This window comes from Mustela putorius, unplaced genomic scaffold (genome assembly GCF_011764305.1).
Source record: "Mustela putorius furo isolate JIRA1106 unplaced genomic scaffold, ASM1176430v1.1 tig00003869_pilon_pilon_pilon, whole genome shotgun sequence".
Taxonomy (NCBI): Eukaryota; Metazoa; Chordata; class Mammalia; order Carnivora; family Mustelidae; genus Mustela; species Mustela putorius.
The window spans coordinates 33,364,362-33,381,140 of record NW_025422021.1 but is presented as its reverse complement, the minus strand read 5'-3'; the positions used below and the strand labels follow the sequence as shown (position 1 = coordinate 33,381,140).

Below are 16,779 nucleotides of genomic sequence, written 5' to 3'. Positions count from 1 at the left end.
TAGAGGCCCACGATGGCTGAAATTAACCCACAGAATGGAAATCCTGCTCCTGAGAATGTGTTATTACCAGCCAGCTACCCACTCTCACTGTGTTTCACTTGCTCTCTGAAAACGGAGTTGGAACCTGCCCTCTAGGGTTACGGGCCAGATCCAGGTAAAACAGTGCAGAGAGGGAGTGCTTAGTGCTTGTGGTCCTTGCAGGGGATTGGCCTTGCTGCCCCTGGACAGGTGAGGTGACAAGGTGCAGGCCAGAAGAAAGACCAAGGGGAACAGGGGCTCAGGGAATGTCAGAGCTGCGGACACTGGCTGCCCTGGTGACTGTCCTAAGACCTCGCCAACTATAAGTGCTTCTCATTTCATGGGCCTCTTGGCATGTGTTCCAGAACATTTATTGGGATTCAGTACGGAAAAACCAGACTTTTAACAATTGAAATCCCTTCCTAGCCAACGCGTGTTGACTTCTTCTCCGTATAAAAGGAAACTCTAAATTTGAGATACTGTGACTTTATTTTCTTCCATGCCTTGTTTCTAAGCACAGCAGTTTTACCCTGTGAATAGTTTATGTCTGTTCATGACCAGGTATGTCAGGTCAGCCATGAGCAGCGGAACTTCGTAAAGGCAGGACAATGGTAGGTCTGCAGTGCTCTAGGGAGGGGATATGGTCAGCATCTCCATGATGCCCCACCGTGCACTCCACGAATCAGACTTAGTGATCTTTAAAACTACAAAAGTCGTGCCCTTTTTCTTCCTATCCAGTTAATTTCTTTCTTTTTTCTATTCTCTCCAAACATAGTTTTAAACTTTTCTCCAATTCTGCTGTAAAGCTTGTCTCCCTTAAAATTTCACTTCTGTGTTTTTCATATTCTCACCCCAAGAGTGAAGGTCATTTTACCCTTATTTCATATTTGTTGGCCAGCTCCATTATTATATCTTAACGTTTATTTTGTACTTGCTATCCAGAATATTCGAAGTCTTCTAATAGAAACGCGATGATAATAAAATTGTACTATAGACGGATTAAATTCAAGACCACTTTCTGACATACTCATTGCTTCTTAGGATGCTATGCATTTTGTATGTAGAATATAAGATAAAATTAAAAGTTACATTGAATAGAGCTGGGTTCATGACATTGGTGTTTCAGTGTTAGATGGGCTTGTAGAAGAGAAAGAATAAACTATCAGAAACAATTTGACTGTGTAAATTAAAAGGAATTCCAGAAGGTCATAAGTTTGTCCTATGTTAAGCTTGACATTTCTGGCTTAATTTATATTGTGGTTGGGCCTTTCAAAGTAAGGATGTGGGGTGCTTGGAAGAACAATTAGGAAAGCTTGTGACTGGGATGAGAATATTGACAGGTGATTGTTTAGATGGAAACAAAAGTGCATTTTATGCAGATGATCTATTTCCTCTTTCACACGGGGAATCAAAACTGTGCAGCATGGAAGCACTATGGCCTCAGGAGGAAGAGTCTCGAGCTGGGAGTCCAGCTCCGACTCCAAGGTCTGGGTATAGATCTGAAACAACAGAGGAGTACAGTTTTTAGAGGTGTGGGCCCCTGCCTGTCGAAGAGGGAAAAAGTAGCAGGGCGCACCTGTAGGGCTGTGTGGGGGAAGGTGCGGCCACTCAGGCCATGCCTGGGACAGAGTGACCCTGCAGTACCCATGAGCAGTGCTGTCACCACCATGTCTTCCTGATTTGGCCTTTACACCGGGGTAGGGTTTTGCCTGCACCCCCAAACTGCCCCCGGGCTGGTCTCCTCCTCTGTACTCTGCAGATTATATCCCTTGACACACCTTCAGAGGAATGTCTGGGGGGATTTCGAGAGGCATGCACTCTTCATTGACCGGGTGGCAGGGGTGACAGAAATCCACTGCATCACTGCAGCTCTCAGGACAAGATCCACTCTACAGGAGTGGGGGAGCAGCTGTGTCATCAGCAGACCTCTGATTTGTAAACGTAGAGTTAAAACTCTGGCGCTGGGGTGTCTCTGAGAGAAAAGAGAAAGATCCCTTCTTCTGTGCCATGACCTTGGGAAGTCAAAAATAATGAAAATGCCGTTGATAACCGATAGTGATGCTCCGAATATTTGTACCTCGCTAATGATGTTCGGCCGTGAAGCCTGTGAGATCTTGTGTTGCAGCGTGGTTTGGCCCTAGAGCCCTTGCATGCTAACCCCAAGTAGAAGACTAGCCCGTTTGCATGCAGCCGGACGCTGCCCCTGACGACATAGCATGTGTGAGAGCTTGACCCACGCCACTCTCCCTCGGCTGACGTCTTCCCCAGTCCTGTGTGTGGCCTCATTCACTGTGGTACGTGTATAATACCTTCATCATCAGTTTCACTAACCTGAATGCTCGCTCTCCGGTTTAGCATTCTGCCGAATGGTGCACTCCGCGGATTCACCCCAACCTCTGTCTTTCTGATTTCTTTAGATATTAGGTTGAAAAAGCTTATTGATGAACGGGAATGCTTATTGGAACAGGTAACCATCTTTTTATTACTTTGAGTTCCCCAACAGGCGGCCCCTGAGCCTGAGAACCTTCCCATACTTACTTTCTTGCTTTCTTGGGAAAACCCTAACACATCATGCCTGAAAGCAATTACCAAGCCAGCCTGTGCCCTTACTAGTTCTTTCCACATAGGACATCGCAAGTCATGTGAGGTTCAAAGAGGATGTCCCAACGACTCGAGGTGGGGGGAACTGAATGTGGTTCGCTCTATGCTGATTCCTGTTTAGAACAAATATTTATGTAGAAGGGGCTAGATGAACCGTCGAGAGGCAGGTGCTAACAGCACTTCGACTTCTGCTGGCTCAGCGAAGTCGGTGTGGGGGGTCCCTCAGTGATCAGCACCCCTTTCCAGAAGGTACTTTCTTCTTGGTGCAGCTGACCAAAGTTGTCAACTTCGTCGCATTCTTCCACCTCCAGAAACACTCACCGACGGTCCTGCTCTGTCTTTTTGTGCGGAGGGCTGTTCCTCAGTCCTTCTAGGATCACTTTCTGAGGAAACTCAGTTCCTCTCAGTTTCCTACATAAGCCTAATCAACAGTATTTTGCTGTACTGTTTACAATTCCTCGGAAGGTTGCTCTCGAAATCGGGGAAAGCACTCAATGTGGTAGCTGCATTGAGGTTCCTGGGTTCTTCTAAAAACAAGTTTCCATCCTAATTCTGTAGGCATTTCCTTAGAGCAGTGCAGCATACCAGTGGGCAGTCTGTGCCTGAGTTTCTGCTCTGCTCTCTGCTGGCTGTTGGAGGAGGAGGCAGCTTCCATGGGGGCCACAGAGGTCAGAGGTTAACAGGACAGGGCTGGAGACTGCCCATCAGACACCGGAACTTTCTGCAGTCCTGGCTGCTGACCTCCCTTTCTGCTCAACATGACTCCGCCACAGGGAGCAGAGCTGGGCAGAGGCCAGCTCCCAGAGCAGGGGCTCTGTGAGGGAGCACACAGTTCTGTTAGGCCCTCTGGATGGTGCTTCTGGGCTTGGAAGGCTCCAGAAGGCCCTGCCCAGCTTCTAAGTGAAGAATGTGAAGGTGACTAGTGCACTGACTTGCTAACAACTCTGAGATAAAAGTTTAAAGTATGTTATGTATAGTCTCCTGAATTCAAGAGGAATTTCAAACTTAGAAATAACTTTTCAGGGGTGCCCGGGTGGCTCAGTGGGTTAAAACCTCTGCCTTTGGCTCAGGTCATGATCCCAGGGTCCTGGGATCGAGCCCCACATCAGACTGTCTGCTTGGTGGGGAGCCTGCTTCCCCCCTCCCACATACCCGCCTGCCTTTCTGCCTGTGATCTCTCTCTGTCAAATACATAAATAAAATCTTTAAAAAAAAAAAAAAAGTAACTTTTCACCCAGAGTTACAAAATAATTTCTGCCTGATATGGTGAACCTGATTCCATTTTCACCCATTATGCTGTTACTTCCTGAGAAGAGTACCAATGGGCCGAGGGTGTTCATCTCTTTATTTGGATTGGTTATTAAAGGTGAGAGACACCCCCCGCCCCAACCATGGTGGCTGGTGGATTGTGACCATTTACTACATTTTTCTTGTGCTTGATTACATAACCCCAATCTCTTGGGCACCTGAAGACCCAGGAAATAACCCCATAGCAACACTCAACTGTATTATGGGGCATTGGTTTCTGCACACCTCTTCCTTTGTCATAGGCTCTATGCTCAAATTCTGGCCTCATTTAGAGTCGAGAAATTCACACATTTTATTGGTGGATGTTTTCAGATTAAGAAACTCAAAGGACAGCTGGAAGAGAGACAGAAGAACGGCAAGCTGGACAACCCGCACCCTGGAAATGACATCTTAGAGAACGGGACAGACATTCACGTAATGGATCTGCAAAGTAAATGTCCATCCTCTTGGGGAAGTAAACCCTTTACCTGTCCTGTTTGTGTGATCCTGGGGCCAGGGAGAAAAACCGTCATGGCCAAGAACACCCGGCGTTCCCCTTGGCCCCCAAAAGCCCTTGAGTACAATAGTGCAATGATGTCTCTGTGTGGGATGGAACTGGAACGAGGCTGGGCAGGTGGGCAGAGTGGGGATGATCCCGTGTGAGCCCTGGGACTCGAACAGGTGCCGCCAAAATGTGCTCCAAGTTACCACCATATGATACACTGTGAAAAACGGTGTTTTCCAGGCTGCATAGGACTTCAGCCTATAGTATGGAAAAAGTAAAAGGTATTTTTCCATACAAGTAAACTAGAAAGAGGCCTAAAGGGAGATAAAATTACCCGAAGTCTCCCCCCCCTTCCCCTCCCCCAACCACTTCTTTGTGTTCTGTGCTCAGAGGGGCTGTCATGCCTGGCACCTGCCCAACCTGGGCACAGGGAGAGTGCTTGCCTTCTCCTATCTCAGCTTCCCCCTCTCCTTCCCCCCACCCTCCTTACCCTGTGGGGCCATAGGCCAGAACTTCCAGCTTTGCATGCCAATGACTCAGTAGGGGACTTGGATCCCAGGTATTATTGTTTTAACATTTTAAAAAGCCCAAGAGTTTAACAGATTTTCCTTCTCTTTCAACCTTTAGGGGATGCCAACAGACAGATCAGCGACCTCAAATTTAAACTTGCAAAATCTGAGCAAGAGATAACCGCATTAGAACAAAATGTATGTGTGTGTACTTTTAAGCAATAAATGGGGAGTGAAAGCGATGATTAACTGAGGTGCACTTGCTAGAACTTGCCCTGGAGGGCTGAGCTCAAAAAGGAGCAGAGAGTCACCGAGCCAGAAAGGGCTGTCTGTGTGTTTCCTGCAGGGAGAGAAAGTAGGGGAGGGAAGATGACTGGGAAGATTCTGGTGGTTATAATGGATACTAACCCTTTATAAACAATGGCTGTTTCTGGAAAATCACTAATGTGGGCGGGGGGCGGTGCTTAAAAATGTTCTTTAAAAATAATTTATTAGAATGCATTTTACGTGGGGCCATCCCTCTTTCCCAGATTTTCTGCCTCTGTCCTTGGTTGGCTTGCTCTGGTTTCTAGATGGGGGTGTTTATGCCTCTAGCATGTTGGGCCAATCTGGGGCAAGCTGCGTCCTCAGCCAAGGGAGAGATGAAGTTGGTACTCTAACCCCCTCGGTTATGGGTTCCTGTGGCTAGCACTTTGGGAAGTTTTAGAGGAAACAAATGAGAATAGCACGCCTGGGACCAGACAAGTTTAGGAAGCAGGCTTTTGGTCTCAGTGGACTGAAAGTCTCAAGTGGGTTGTGGCTGCTCCTGTCCCTCGCCACAGGCCTGGCTGTGGAATGCCATCCTCAAGCCTCCTTCCTTTCCTCTCTATTAGTTCCTGGCCTTTCTTTCTCCCTTGCTTCCTCCCCACCATGCCACCCCAGGGAGAATGACAGGAGCTGAGGCCCTGGCTGAACCTTTGTCCAGAGCATCATTCTGCCTCAACATACCTCTCCTGCAGAATGGCCCCACGTCGGGGAGGGAGGCAGCACTGTGGGAGCCACGCCTTTGGACTAGGGTCAGAAAGGGGAGGGAACCCTCACAGAAATCAGCACTGGGCTGCCCAGAAGGGCTCACTTGGCTAGAACCTATACACAGCCCAAGGTGCTAGGTCTTAATGATTTGCATGGTCTGTCCTGCCATTTGATAACTTTGCCTTTTGATTCCACATGTGATAAAGCAACTGGAGAAAGAAAACAGGCCTGTTAATTTACACATAGGATGTTTCCCTTCCTTCTAGGTAATAAGGTTAGAGAGTCAAGTATCCCGTTATAAATCGGCTGCTGAAAATGCCGAAAAAATAGAAGATGAACTTAAGGCCGAAAAACGGAAACTCCAAAGAGAGGTAAATTTTCTAGGCTGTTGGCAGGGAAAGAATGGGAAATGATGGTCTAACTGTCAGCCGAGAGAGCTTCTGCCCCTCCCCCCCCAGACTTTTCCCGGGCCTGGCGCCAAAGCCACCCCAAAGGGCCTCGCCAATGCTCCCGGGAGCCTGGGGCTGAATCCCAGCCATGATGGTGGCTGTGGGGCATTTGTAGGTGGCCTCTTCTCTCCTGCTTCTCTCAAGTTCTTCTTGGTCTTTGATTTTCTGCGGCTTCACCCTCGTGCATCCTCTGCAGGTTTCCTACTGTTGATTCTGCTCGGGATGTATTGTATTTCTTGGATCCATGAAGTCTGTCTCTAAGTCAAGTTTGGAAAGTTTTCACCCATGACCTCCTTACGTATTCCTCTTTCCTAGTCTTTCCACTTCCCCTCTGGGGCTCTAACCCTGAGGTGGTGAGACCCTCTCCCTGCAGCTCCCATATCTTATACCCACCTGTCCTGCCCAGCTCCTTACTGCTTTGCTGGTAGGTCTCCCCATTCACCTTTCATCTTTTTAAAGTGTGTGCATTCCTGATGGTTGCTCATTGTATGGTCGTGTATGCTTCTTTGTTAACTGTATCTTTCTCTCTTTAAAGATATTGTACAGGAACACTCTTGTGTTTTCCATGCCCACCCAAGGACTGACCCATGTTCAGTCTTGGCAGCTCAAATTCCCTTGCTGCCTCAGAAGGCTTATCCTTCGTGTGTATGGTGTCTTGTGAAGTGATGCTTGATTTTGATGTGCGGGTCCTCGGGGCCTGACTTGGGGAAATTTTCTGCAGAGGGGGCTTGCTTCTGCTTCTGCTTCTGCCTCTGCTAGTGAGAGGGGATGCAGGGAGGCTAACCCATGCCAGGACCCCAGGAACCCTCCCCCAAAAGGCCTTTGGATCAGAGGTAGAGCTGCAGTCTCCGTTCTGAGGATGCGTGTCTCCGCAACCATGGGGTGGTCATACCCCGACCTGTCCGCCCTGTGGCCCTGCTGGTGTGGCTTCCACTCTGACCCCCAAGCTCTTGTGGCCCGGGCTCTACGGTATGGCCATCTTGGCCTCTGCCATTCTCACTTTGGTTTCTGAAACCTTGCCCCTGGCTGCCCAGGCCTCAGGGACCAACTCCTCCAACTGGCCGGGGCTCAGCTCTGATCTGTTCACCTCACTTATGTTTTGTCAGACCATTGGGACCCCCACGACTGTGCCGTGTCTGGGGTTGAGTTGTTTCAGAGGAGGGTTGCCTAGTCACTCCTGAGGCCAGGATCTTGTGCCTTGAGTCCCTTAAGGAATAGTTAAGAAATATACACATGCACGCACATAATGCTTATACTACAAGGAGCTCAGTGTGTCCAGACGATGACTGTCCTGTGCAGTGGGATGGAATCTTAGCAAACCTTTTACGTTGGGAGGAAGCAAGTTCCTCAAAGCTGCCTTTCCTCTTTGCTTCCAGCTGCGCTGTGCATTGGACAAAACAGAAGAGCTGGAGGTGAGCAACGGCCACTTAGTGAAACGCCTGGAGAAAATGAAAGCAAATCGGAGCGCTCTCTTGTCCCAGCAGTAAACGTCAGCTCTGTCCAGGAACCCGGTCAGCAGATGGAGAGCATGGTATCGTGGGCTTGCCTCTGTTCCCGTCCCTGGATTGCTGCTATGTCCCCTGCTTCCAAGAGCGTCCAGGGAGCGCTCGGCTCCCACATGCTCCCAAGCCGGCCCAGCCACCGCCCCGGCAGCCACCAGATGCCTCTGACTGCGGACCCCGAACCGGGCTGGGGCCACCACTCCAAATCCGCAGGTCATTTAACAAGCACAGCGGGCCCACGGGAGCTCTGTGTCCCACGACACGGCAGCCTCGCAACGCCACTGAACATGGCAATCAAAGTAAAGATTAAAATGCAACTTGAGTTTTCTTTTCATGTGTCTTGCTGAAAGTGGAGGGGAAATGTTACAGTGTTGGGACTTCCTTTTGGGGCAGAATCTACAATTGGAGCGACTTTGGTAGTATCTTAGCCTATGCTTTTCATACACAAAACACTGTGGAACCACAAGCCATTACGAAGCAAACTCTTTCACTAGAAACAAGGGGGTGGTCTGGAAGTAAAAGTGACCTTAAGAAGACTCTTTACAGGCAACAAATGAAGCTTTTCTAAGGGATTTTTGCATCAGTTCAACCCTACGAACACTTTTTTCCAGGGTAATTAGGCAATAGCTCCACTGAAAATGACAGCTTTCCATTCGTACTATGTGACCCTTCTATTTGGACTTGAAGTTGTGAACTCCTTTTAAAGAATGTACTATTAGAAAAATTAAAGAAATGAAATGCTGAAAAATTTTAGTAATGTGGTTTTTTATATTCTTTCTCCACAGAGAAAGAAGATCTTTATTCCGTATTCATTGTTCATGTGTTTTGGATCATCTCTTTATTTTTTTGTGTATATCAAATTTTATAATTTTTCTTTTCCTAGTTAAAATTTTTTCTTTTCCTAGTTAAAAAAAAAAAGTGTATTCTCAACAAACAAGAATAGCGAGTGCACTTATAAGAGTCTTAGAATATAAAGCAAACCGAGGAAGTTAACACACTAAAGTCACCTACGTGATCTTCTGGAGCAAAGTAGAGAAAAGTTTGGTTACTTACAGATTTTTAGTTAGTCCTTGTGGATGTTGTACTTCAAGGCAGCTTGGGTCAGCAAGTCAGCTTTTCAGGATATTAGCCAGACAGTGTCACCCAAGTATACCTCATGTTGACACTTGGAGAATCCTGGTGTAAGGGACATGACCTGGGTGTATACCATTGAGACAGTGCTCCTGACATAGTGCTAGAGGTCATGGGGGCCTGTTCCCCAGTACCATCTGGGTCTGGGATACACAAGGTGACATTAGGCACGAGAGGAGTTCATGTCTCCTTGTTCCCTAGACAGTTTACGGTTCAGATCTCCTTCCTGAGCACGCCACAGATAAGATCATCCAGTCCCCAGCCACACATTGGTGCCCACAGACATGTTGTAGCTGCTGCATATTCAAGACCCATGTTTTTATTTTTATTTTTTTAATATTTTATTTATTTATTAGAGAGAGAGAGCACAAGTAGGCAGAGAGGCAGGCAGAGGGAAAAAGAGGGAAGCAGGCTCCCCACTAAGCAGAGAGCCTGATGCAGGGTTCCGTCCTAGGACTCTGAGACCATGACCTGAGCTGAAGGCAGAGACTTAACCCACTGAGCCACCCAGGTACATCAAGACCCATTTTTGTTTTTTAAAGATTTTATTTATTTATTTGACAGAGATTGTAAGCAGACAGAGAGAGAGAGAAGAGGAAGCAGACTCCCTGCTGAGCAGAGAGCCCGATACAAGACTCGATCCCAGGACCCTGGAATCATGACCCAAGCCGAAGGCAGAGTCTTTAACCCACTGAGCCACCCAGCCACCCCAAGACCCATGTTTTTAATACAGAAACCTACTCTTGCATTGATCCCATGGAAGCACCAACTCTCCACGACAACATGTTTTCTATATTTCCCTAGGATCTGTCAAAACACATTGGTTTCCAACCACTACTAAACACTTCTAACTTTAGAGTTCTACTTCAGGAGCATTAAGCTTTCCAAGTTCTTTCAAGAATGCAAGGGATCAGGGTCCAGCCCAACAATAGAAACTACCAATAATCTGAGCAGCGGAAATTTAATGCAGGGAATGATCAACCCATAGGGAATGAACTACAAAGAAAGGATGGATGAGAACTCTAAAGAATGGCCTAGAGCTGAGGGAAAATACCCAAGAGAGGACAAATTGGGACTGAGACCTCACTAGAGAGCCTGGGGCCACCACCCATAAGGGGACATACAAGTCACAAGGTGCCAGGGATTGACGCCAGCGGGCAGGAAGCCAGGGGCCAGGACTGGGGTGCAAACTTCGCTGGAGGGTGGGCACCCCTGGGTGGCACACGTTCACACCGCAGGCTCCATGTGAACAAGAAGGAAGGAACCAGGAAGGGGAGTCCCTGCTTCCTGCAGGGTCCCTCCAGTACCATCTTCTTGCTGTGGTGGGACAGCTAGCACAGAGGAAATGTTTCCTTCCTTGTCTTATCCTTAAGATTTCCAACACGTCATTGTAATACAAACACATTTAAGCAGCACAACCTCCTTATCGAGCCATCACAGATGATACTAAGAGCAAGTACATAGAGCACTCGGATTTATTTGTCTGATAATTAGATATATATCTTCACTGGATTTTCACAAAAGCCCTGTGAAGTTACAAGACGAGGAGGCCATAGCCCAGGGAGTTAACAGGCTGCAAGTCTTGCCACCACTGGTAAGAGGAGGGCTACTTGTCTCACTGGTCCTGGGAAGATAGCCTGCCCGAAATCTGTGGCTCCAAAGAAGTCAAACCTTCAGTCTCTACCTTTCCCACCAATCTTTACAGAAATAGCAAATACGTTTTACACACACTTCTGAATCCAGAAGATAGAACAGGTTTTTTAAATTTATTTCATAGAATATGAATTTTCCTCAAATGTCACTATCTGGAATTTGTTGCTGGCTTTTCTCATCTCTGAATTTTCAACCACACACCACTGATATTCTGGGCGGAATCCTTCTTGCTTGCTGGGCAGCTGTCCTGTGCATCAAAGGAAGCTGAGCAGAATCCCTCGCTCTACCCACCAGATGCAAGCCCGCAGTCCAGCCCGCAGTCGCGACAAACGTAGATATTTCAGACGTCACACAAGGGAAGCACCCTACCCTCCACTGAGAATCATGGCTTTCACCTGAATTATAAAATTGGGAGAAGAGAAGAGGTGGCTGAAAACCTGGACCAGGATGCTTATTGAATGTTTCCTACAAACTGGCCGCATTTTTAGAACTAAAGTGGCATTTAAGACATGTAGGACATAAACCCATTCAAAAGACATTGTAAATGCACAATATCAGTAGATAACGTTAAGTTAAGCACAGTTCAGAACTTCAGTGAGGTGCTATGTTCCATTGTTCATTTCTGACGTCCCATTTCAATCGTCTGAAATGTAAACGAAAGAATCAAAACTTAGCATTGATATTTTTGAAATTTTAGGTTATTATTTAGCAAATATGGATTTCTGCTTTGCATGGAGCTGAGCTTGTGGAGAACACCAAGACAAATGCCCACCTTAAGAAGGTGATTAAAGAAGAGAATGGCCACACATGCAGATAATCACAGAAAAGGGCAGCATGGGATAGCGGGGTGGGAAGTACCAGGCAGAGATAGCCAGGTTCCAATTTTCAAACTGGGGCATAAGCATCTGGTGTGTTTCTACAAGTGGTCAGGCCAGATGTGGCACATGTGTGCACCTGCCGATCTGGGTATTTGCACATGAGCTGCTATCTATTGACCTGCCAGGTTTCCTGTACCTGCAGTCTCATCCCCACCCGGGTATGGAGAGACCTGAGGATCTAGAGGACCTCAGCTCAAGACTGCCCTGTGTCCAAGAGCCTCCCAAGACTAGGTTTCCATCCAGTTACCAGTCCCTCAAGAACCAGGTGGCTGTCCCAAGGCCCAGCCCCACACTTGCCTCCACACTCCTTTCCTGACTGGTGTGATGTCTATTGGTTCCCAATACCCACTGCTTGCTCCTTTCCCCCTCTCTATCAGAATAGCCCCCATCTCCACTTACCAGACAACTCCTACTCTGTCCCCAAGCACACTGAATGCTAGGCAAGCTCTGCTAGTCTGAATGGAGTGGCAATGGCCATGGCTGGGTGTCTCCCTTTGCAATCACCCATACCGTGGGTGGCATGTAACAAGAACACCACAGTCTTAGAGAAAGAGTCCTAAACTCAAAACATCTGAAGTCTTAGATTAATGCTCCTGCGATATAAAGATTTATAAGAAATACAGACATGGTCATTCAGATAACCAAAATGTATTTTGGTCTATATATGCTTGGTCTTCATCCACCCTACCTGAAAGTGCTTCAGAGTCATAGGGTGAAAAGGTGTCTTATTAATAAAGGTGATTTGGGGCCCCACCTAAGTGTAGGGGCTAATTGCCAAGAGGACCAGTCATGTGACTAGAGGGTTGGAACTTTCTGTGCCACCCTGATCTCTAGGAAGAGAAGAGGGGCTGAAGTTTGGATTGGCCAATGGCCAATGATTTAGTCAATCATGATGATATAACAATGCCTCTATAAAAACCCAAGAGGAGACTTTTGAGTCCTTTTTTCTTTTTGGATATCTTCCACATTTGGCGAACAAGAACACTTCCATGTGCCACCACCCTAGGCCCCAAGCTCCACAAGGACAGAAGTTCCATTGTTTGGTACCTCACCCTATAGGTCTCTTCATCATACTTCATCAGACTCATATCCTTTATCACATCCTTTTAATAAGCTGGTAAATGTAAGCAAGCGAATTTGTTGGACCTAAGGAGGAGGCCATCTGAACCACCAGTCTGTAATACTGGTAACAACCTGGAATTCCAACTGGCATCTGCTGGGTGGCAGGCTGGGGTGGCAGGGAAGATAGCCTTGTAAGATGAAACCCTTAACCTGTGGAATTGGTTGCTATCTCCAGGTAGAGCATGTCAGAATTGAGTTCACACCTGTTGGTATCCAAAAATTGTTTGGTGTTTTGCGTAGGGATCACCCCCCACACACATTGGCAGTGGGTCCAAGAATGCTAAAAGAACTCCCTAAATCTCAAGCGGTACATATTCTGTATTTAGATGTGGGTAGCCAAGATAAGGGAGGAGGGTTCTTTAGGTTTGTGTTTACCTCTCACTGCTAGCTTTCTGGGCAGATCACCACCACCATGAGCATGCTGAAGACGGCACCCCTGTCTGACGCTCTTCCACACTGAACAAATTGTTGCCCCCTTCCCAGTTCAGGTGTGCTCAGATTTTCTACTGCCTGAGCTCTTCTAAGTTACTCCCAGGGCAAAGCCACCTTTGCTTCTCGGCTCAGGCCTGTGTGGATTTTCTCAACCTGCCTCAGCCAGCCTGGAATTTTGCAGTGACTGAGAGTAGTAGTCCCTCACCCACTGTGATTTTACTAAATGGGGTTTAAAATCCTGTGGTTTAATGTTTCCATATCAAAACATTTTAATCCGTATCTTTTTTTTTAAAGAGAAAGAGCATGGTGCGAGGAGGTGGGGGGAGGCAGAGGGAGAGAGAGAGAATCCCAAGAGGATTCCACACCCAGAATGGAGCCCAATGTGGGGATCCATCTCATGACGCTGAGATCATGACCTGAGCCCAAATCAAGAGTTGGACACTCCAGGCGCCGGAGTGGCTCAGTTGGTTAAGCAACTTCCTTCAGCTCAGGTCATGGTCCTGGAGTCCCAGGATTGAGTCCCCACATCGGGGTCCTGCTGCTTCTCTCTCTGACCCTCTCCCTTCTTGTGCTTTCTCTCGCTCTCAAATAAACAAATAAAATCTTTAAAAAAAAAAAAAAAAGGCAAAAAAAGGAAGTGGACGCTTAACTGAGCCACCCAGGTGCCCCTAATTTACTAATTCAATAATCTAGTTCTAATTTGGTAAAGGAACATGAAAGGAACAAAACAATCATTGTTCCCTCCTCCCATGAACCATTTGGGCAGTCTGTGGTAATATAAATAAGATGACTGATTTCTATATACCTAATAGAAAACAAGAGGTCAGACCCAGAATAAGAATTTCCCAAAATTTAGCAAGGTTAATATTTTGCAAAGCAAAACAGGAGAACACAACCATAAATCCATTGTCAAAACAAAATACATGGGAAAATCTGACTTCAATGCTAAAGCTGCTAACTTCTGTCTCAGGAGGAGGAGCTGCAGCAGCACAAATGACTCAAAAAGCCAAATCAAGGCAAGAAATAAGAAATAATTTTCAGAACAACCTTTTGATACCTAGGAACCTGTATATGAACATTCTCTTTCATAACAGTGAAAAAATGCCCCCCAAAACAATAGTAATAAACCCTGAAAAACCTAAGAACCTGTATTAGAGAAAACCTATACATTCTCCTAGGAGATACACAACATAAAAAACTATAGAGATGTACAGTAAGAATAAATATAAAAAATTCAATCTTCTCCCGAATTTATAGGCTTAATCCGTTTCTTATGAAAATCACTTTGAATTGTTTGGGGGAGAATCTCGTAGTTATTCTAATAGTCATCTGGAAGTTAAAAAAAAACAACATACCACTAGCCTAGATCGTTTTGGTAAAAGACCATGGGGCAGTGAGTAGCCTCTGCCAGGAGCTGTGTATATTACAGAGGGGCAAGAACAGGCAGGTCCCTGTGAGGTCAGAGTGCTGGCTGCATTCCCTAGGGACTCCCAGGCTATGGCTCCCATGCTAACGAGTCTGCTCTCCTGCATCTCAGTTCCACACGTTCTATCTGTAAGGAGCTCTCTGCTAACAGCTAGACTGTATGTACTCTGAAAGGTACTGCCTTAAGCTTTGTACCTCTGGACCTGCCTGATACACAGCAGGACCTCCTCAGGTGTTTGTGAAATCAAGTGTCAACAGCTCCTGCCAGCACAGGTGGATAAGCAAAAGGTACTGAAGTCTGCATGAGAGAAGGTCTCAGTGGTGTCTCTCTTGATGCTGCTCCCCGCAAAATATCCACAGGGAGTCTCTATAAGATTACAGAGGATTTCTGTTTGCCTGAATGCTCCACACTAAGCACGTGCAACTTTCACAACGTGAAAATACTGAAAAATTATAAGGAACAAATCAATTGTCAAAAAAATCAAATCATAAAAAGCGATTAAATGTTGCGTAAATGTGAACATTTGCATGTTGTGTAAATACCATTATTCTTAATGCAGAATGGGGTAAAAAAAAAAAGGTCACCACAATAAACTACTAATAGTTGGACAGATTTCATAAAAATGTGAAACTTCACTTTGGAACAGTTTAAGCCCTGAGTCAAAGCCATGAGTCCTGACACAGTAAAGCTGCCAGGCAGAGAAGGGGGTGGAGCAGGCCACACATTCAGACACCCAGAACTTGGACAAAGAGAAGTAAGGATCCCACCGACCCACGGCTATTTGGGAATGCAGAGATGGTGTCAGAAAACTAAGTTGTTAATGGCACCTTACACGATGCCAGGTGTGCCTTACTGGCTCATTTGGCAGAACACGTGACTCTTCATCTCAGGGCAGTAAAATCAAGCCATGATGGGTGTAGATTACTTAAAAATAAAATCTTTAAGAAAAAAGGGTCTTTTTTAAAAAACCCAGAAATTCAAAACAAACGACTTACACAAAAATCAAAATTAATGTCAAAAAAATTCATGATTGGGACACCTGGGTGGCTCAGTGGGTTAAAGCCTCTGCCTTCAGCTCAGGTCATGATCCCAGAGTCCTGGGATCAAGCCTGGCATTGGGCTTTCTGCTCAGCAGGGAGCCTGCTTCCACCTCTCTCTGCCTTCCTCTCTGCCTACTTGTGATCTCTGTCTGTCAAATAAATAAAATCTTAAAAAAAAAAAAATTCAGGATGGGTGAAAACAAGTACTTTATATATATATATATATATATATATATATATATATATATATATATATATATATATTTTATTTACTTGACAGAGAGAAATCACAACTAGGCAGAGAGGCAGGCAGAGAGAGAAGGAAGCAGGCTCCCCGCTAAGTAGAGAGCCCAATGCAGGGCTTGATCCCAGGGTCCTGGGATCATGACCTGAGCTGAAGGCAGAGGCTTTAACCCACTGAGCCACCCAGGCACCCCGAAAACAAATAATTTTAAAGACAGGATATGGTGCCTTGTGGAGACATACCAGAACCTGAGGCAAAAGGAAAAGTTAGGAATACCGATATGGATACTTGGTTCATCTTGGATTTCTCACTACTTTTTTTTTTTTTAAGATTTTATTTATTTATTTGACAGAGATCACAAGTAGGCAGAGAGGCAGGCAGAGAGAGGTGGAAGCAGGCTCCCTGCTGAGCAGAAAGCCCAATGCGAGGCTCGATCCCAGGACTTTGGGATCATGACCCGAGCCAAAGGCAAAGGCTTTAACCCACTGAGCCACCCAGGCGCCCCTGGATTGCTCACTACTTTTTTCCTTAAAGGAAATTAAAATATCATTTGTCTTGATTCCTGGGTGTTCGGTGCTGCCTTAATTGTCGTCTTCTCTCCCCGACCCCCGCCTGAGTTGGGGAGTCTAACGGACAGCCCAAGGGCCGACGTCGTGCCAGGCCAGAGAAGGGACACCTGTCGCAGAGGGCTCCCCCCCCCCACCTCCGCGGGAGCTGGGCCCACGCCAGGGTGCAGCTGGACCTGTGCCGGCAACTCTCGGGACCCAGGTCTTTGCACCACCGAGCCACGCAAGCCCAGACTCCAGGGCTGCCCTGAAGGAACTAGTTCCGCCCATTCGGAGGTGCTCTCCTGCGCCCGCTTCTGCACCACGCCAGCCCACCACCTCGTTCGTCCGTGCCGGGCCAATCACAGCGCCGCCCGCGCCGACGCCGACCAATGGGAGCGTCCACCGAGCGAGGGGCGGGCCGCT

The 16,779-nt window shown here is 46.9% G+C and overlaps 1 protein-coding gene across 5 annotated transcripts in view; it reads left to right on the top strand.

Annotated features, from left to right (window-relative positions):
* LRRFIP1 (LRR binding FLII interacting protein 1) overlaps positions 1 to 8,630 on the top strand; it is a 136,500-nt gene extending 127,870 nt beyond the window's left edge. For 4 of the 5 annotated variants that reach the window (XM_045066676.1, XM_004743700.3, XM_004743699.3 and 1 more), the window contains 5 exons: positions 2,436 to 2,485; positions 4,240 to 4,357; positions 5,039 to 5,118; positions 6,198 to 6,302; positions 7,757 to 8,630. In XM_045066676.1, coding sequence (XP_044922611.1) covers positions 2,436 to 2,485; positions 4,240 to 4,357; positions 5,039 to 5,118; positions 6,198 to 6,302; positions 7,757 to 7,867 — 464 coding nt within the window. In that variant the 3' untranslated portion in view covers positions 7,868 to 8,630. The remainder of the gene's footprint in view (positions 1 to 2,435; positions 2,486 to 4,239; positions 4,358 to 5,038; positions 5,119 to 6,197; positions 6,303 to 7,756) is intronic. The other variant, XM_004743701.3, reaches the window with a different exon arrangement.
* Positions 8,631 to 16,779: the final 8,149 nt, after the last annotated feature.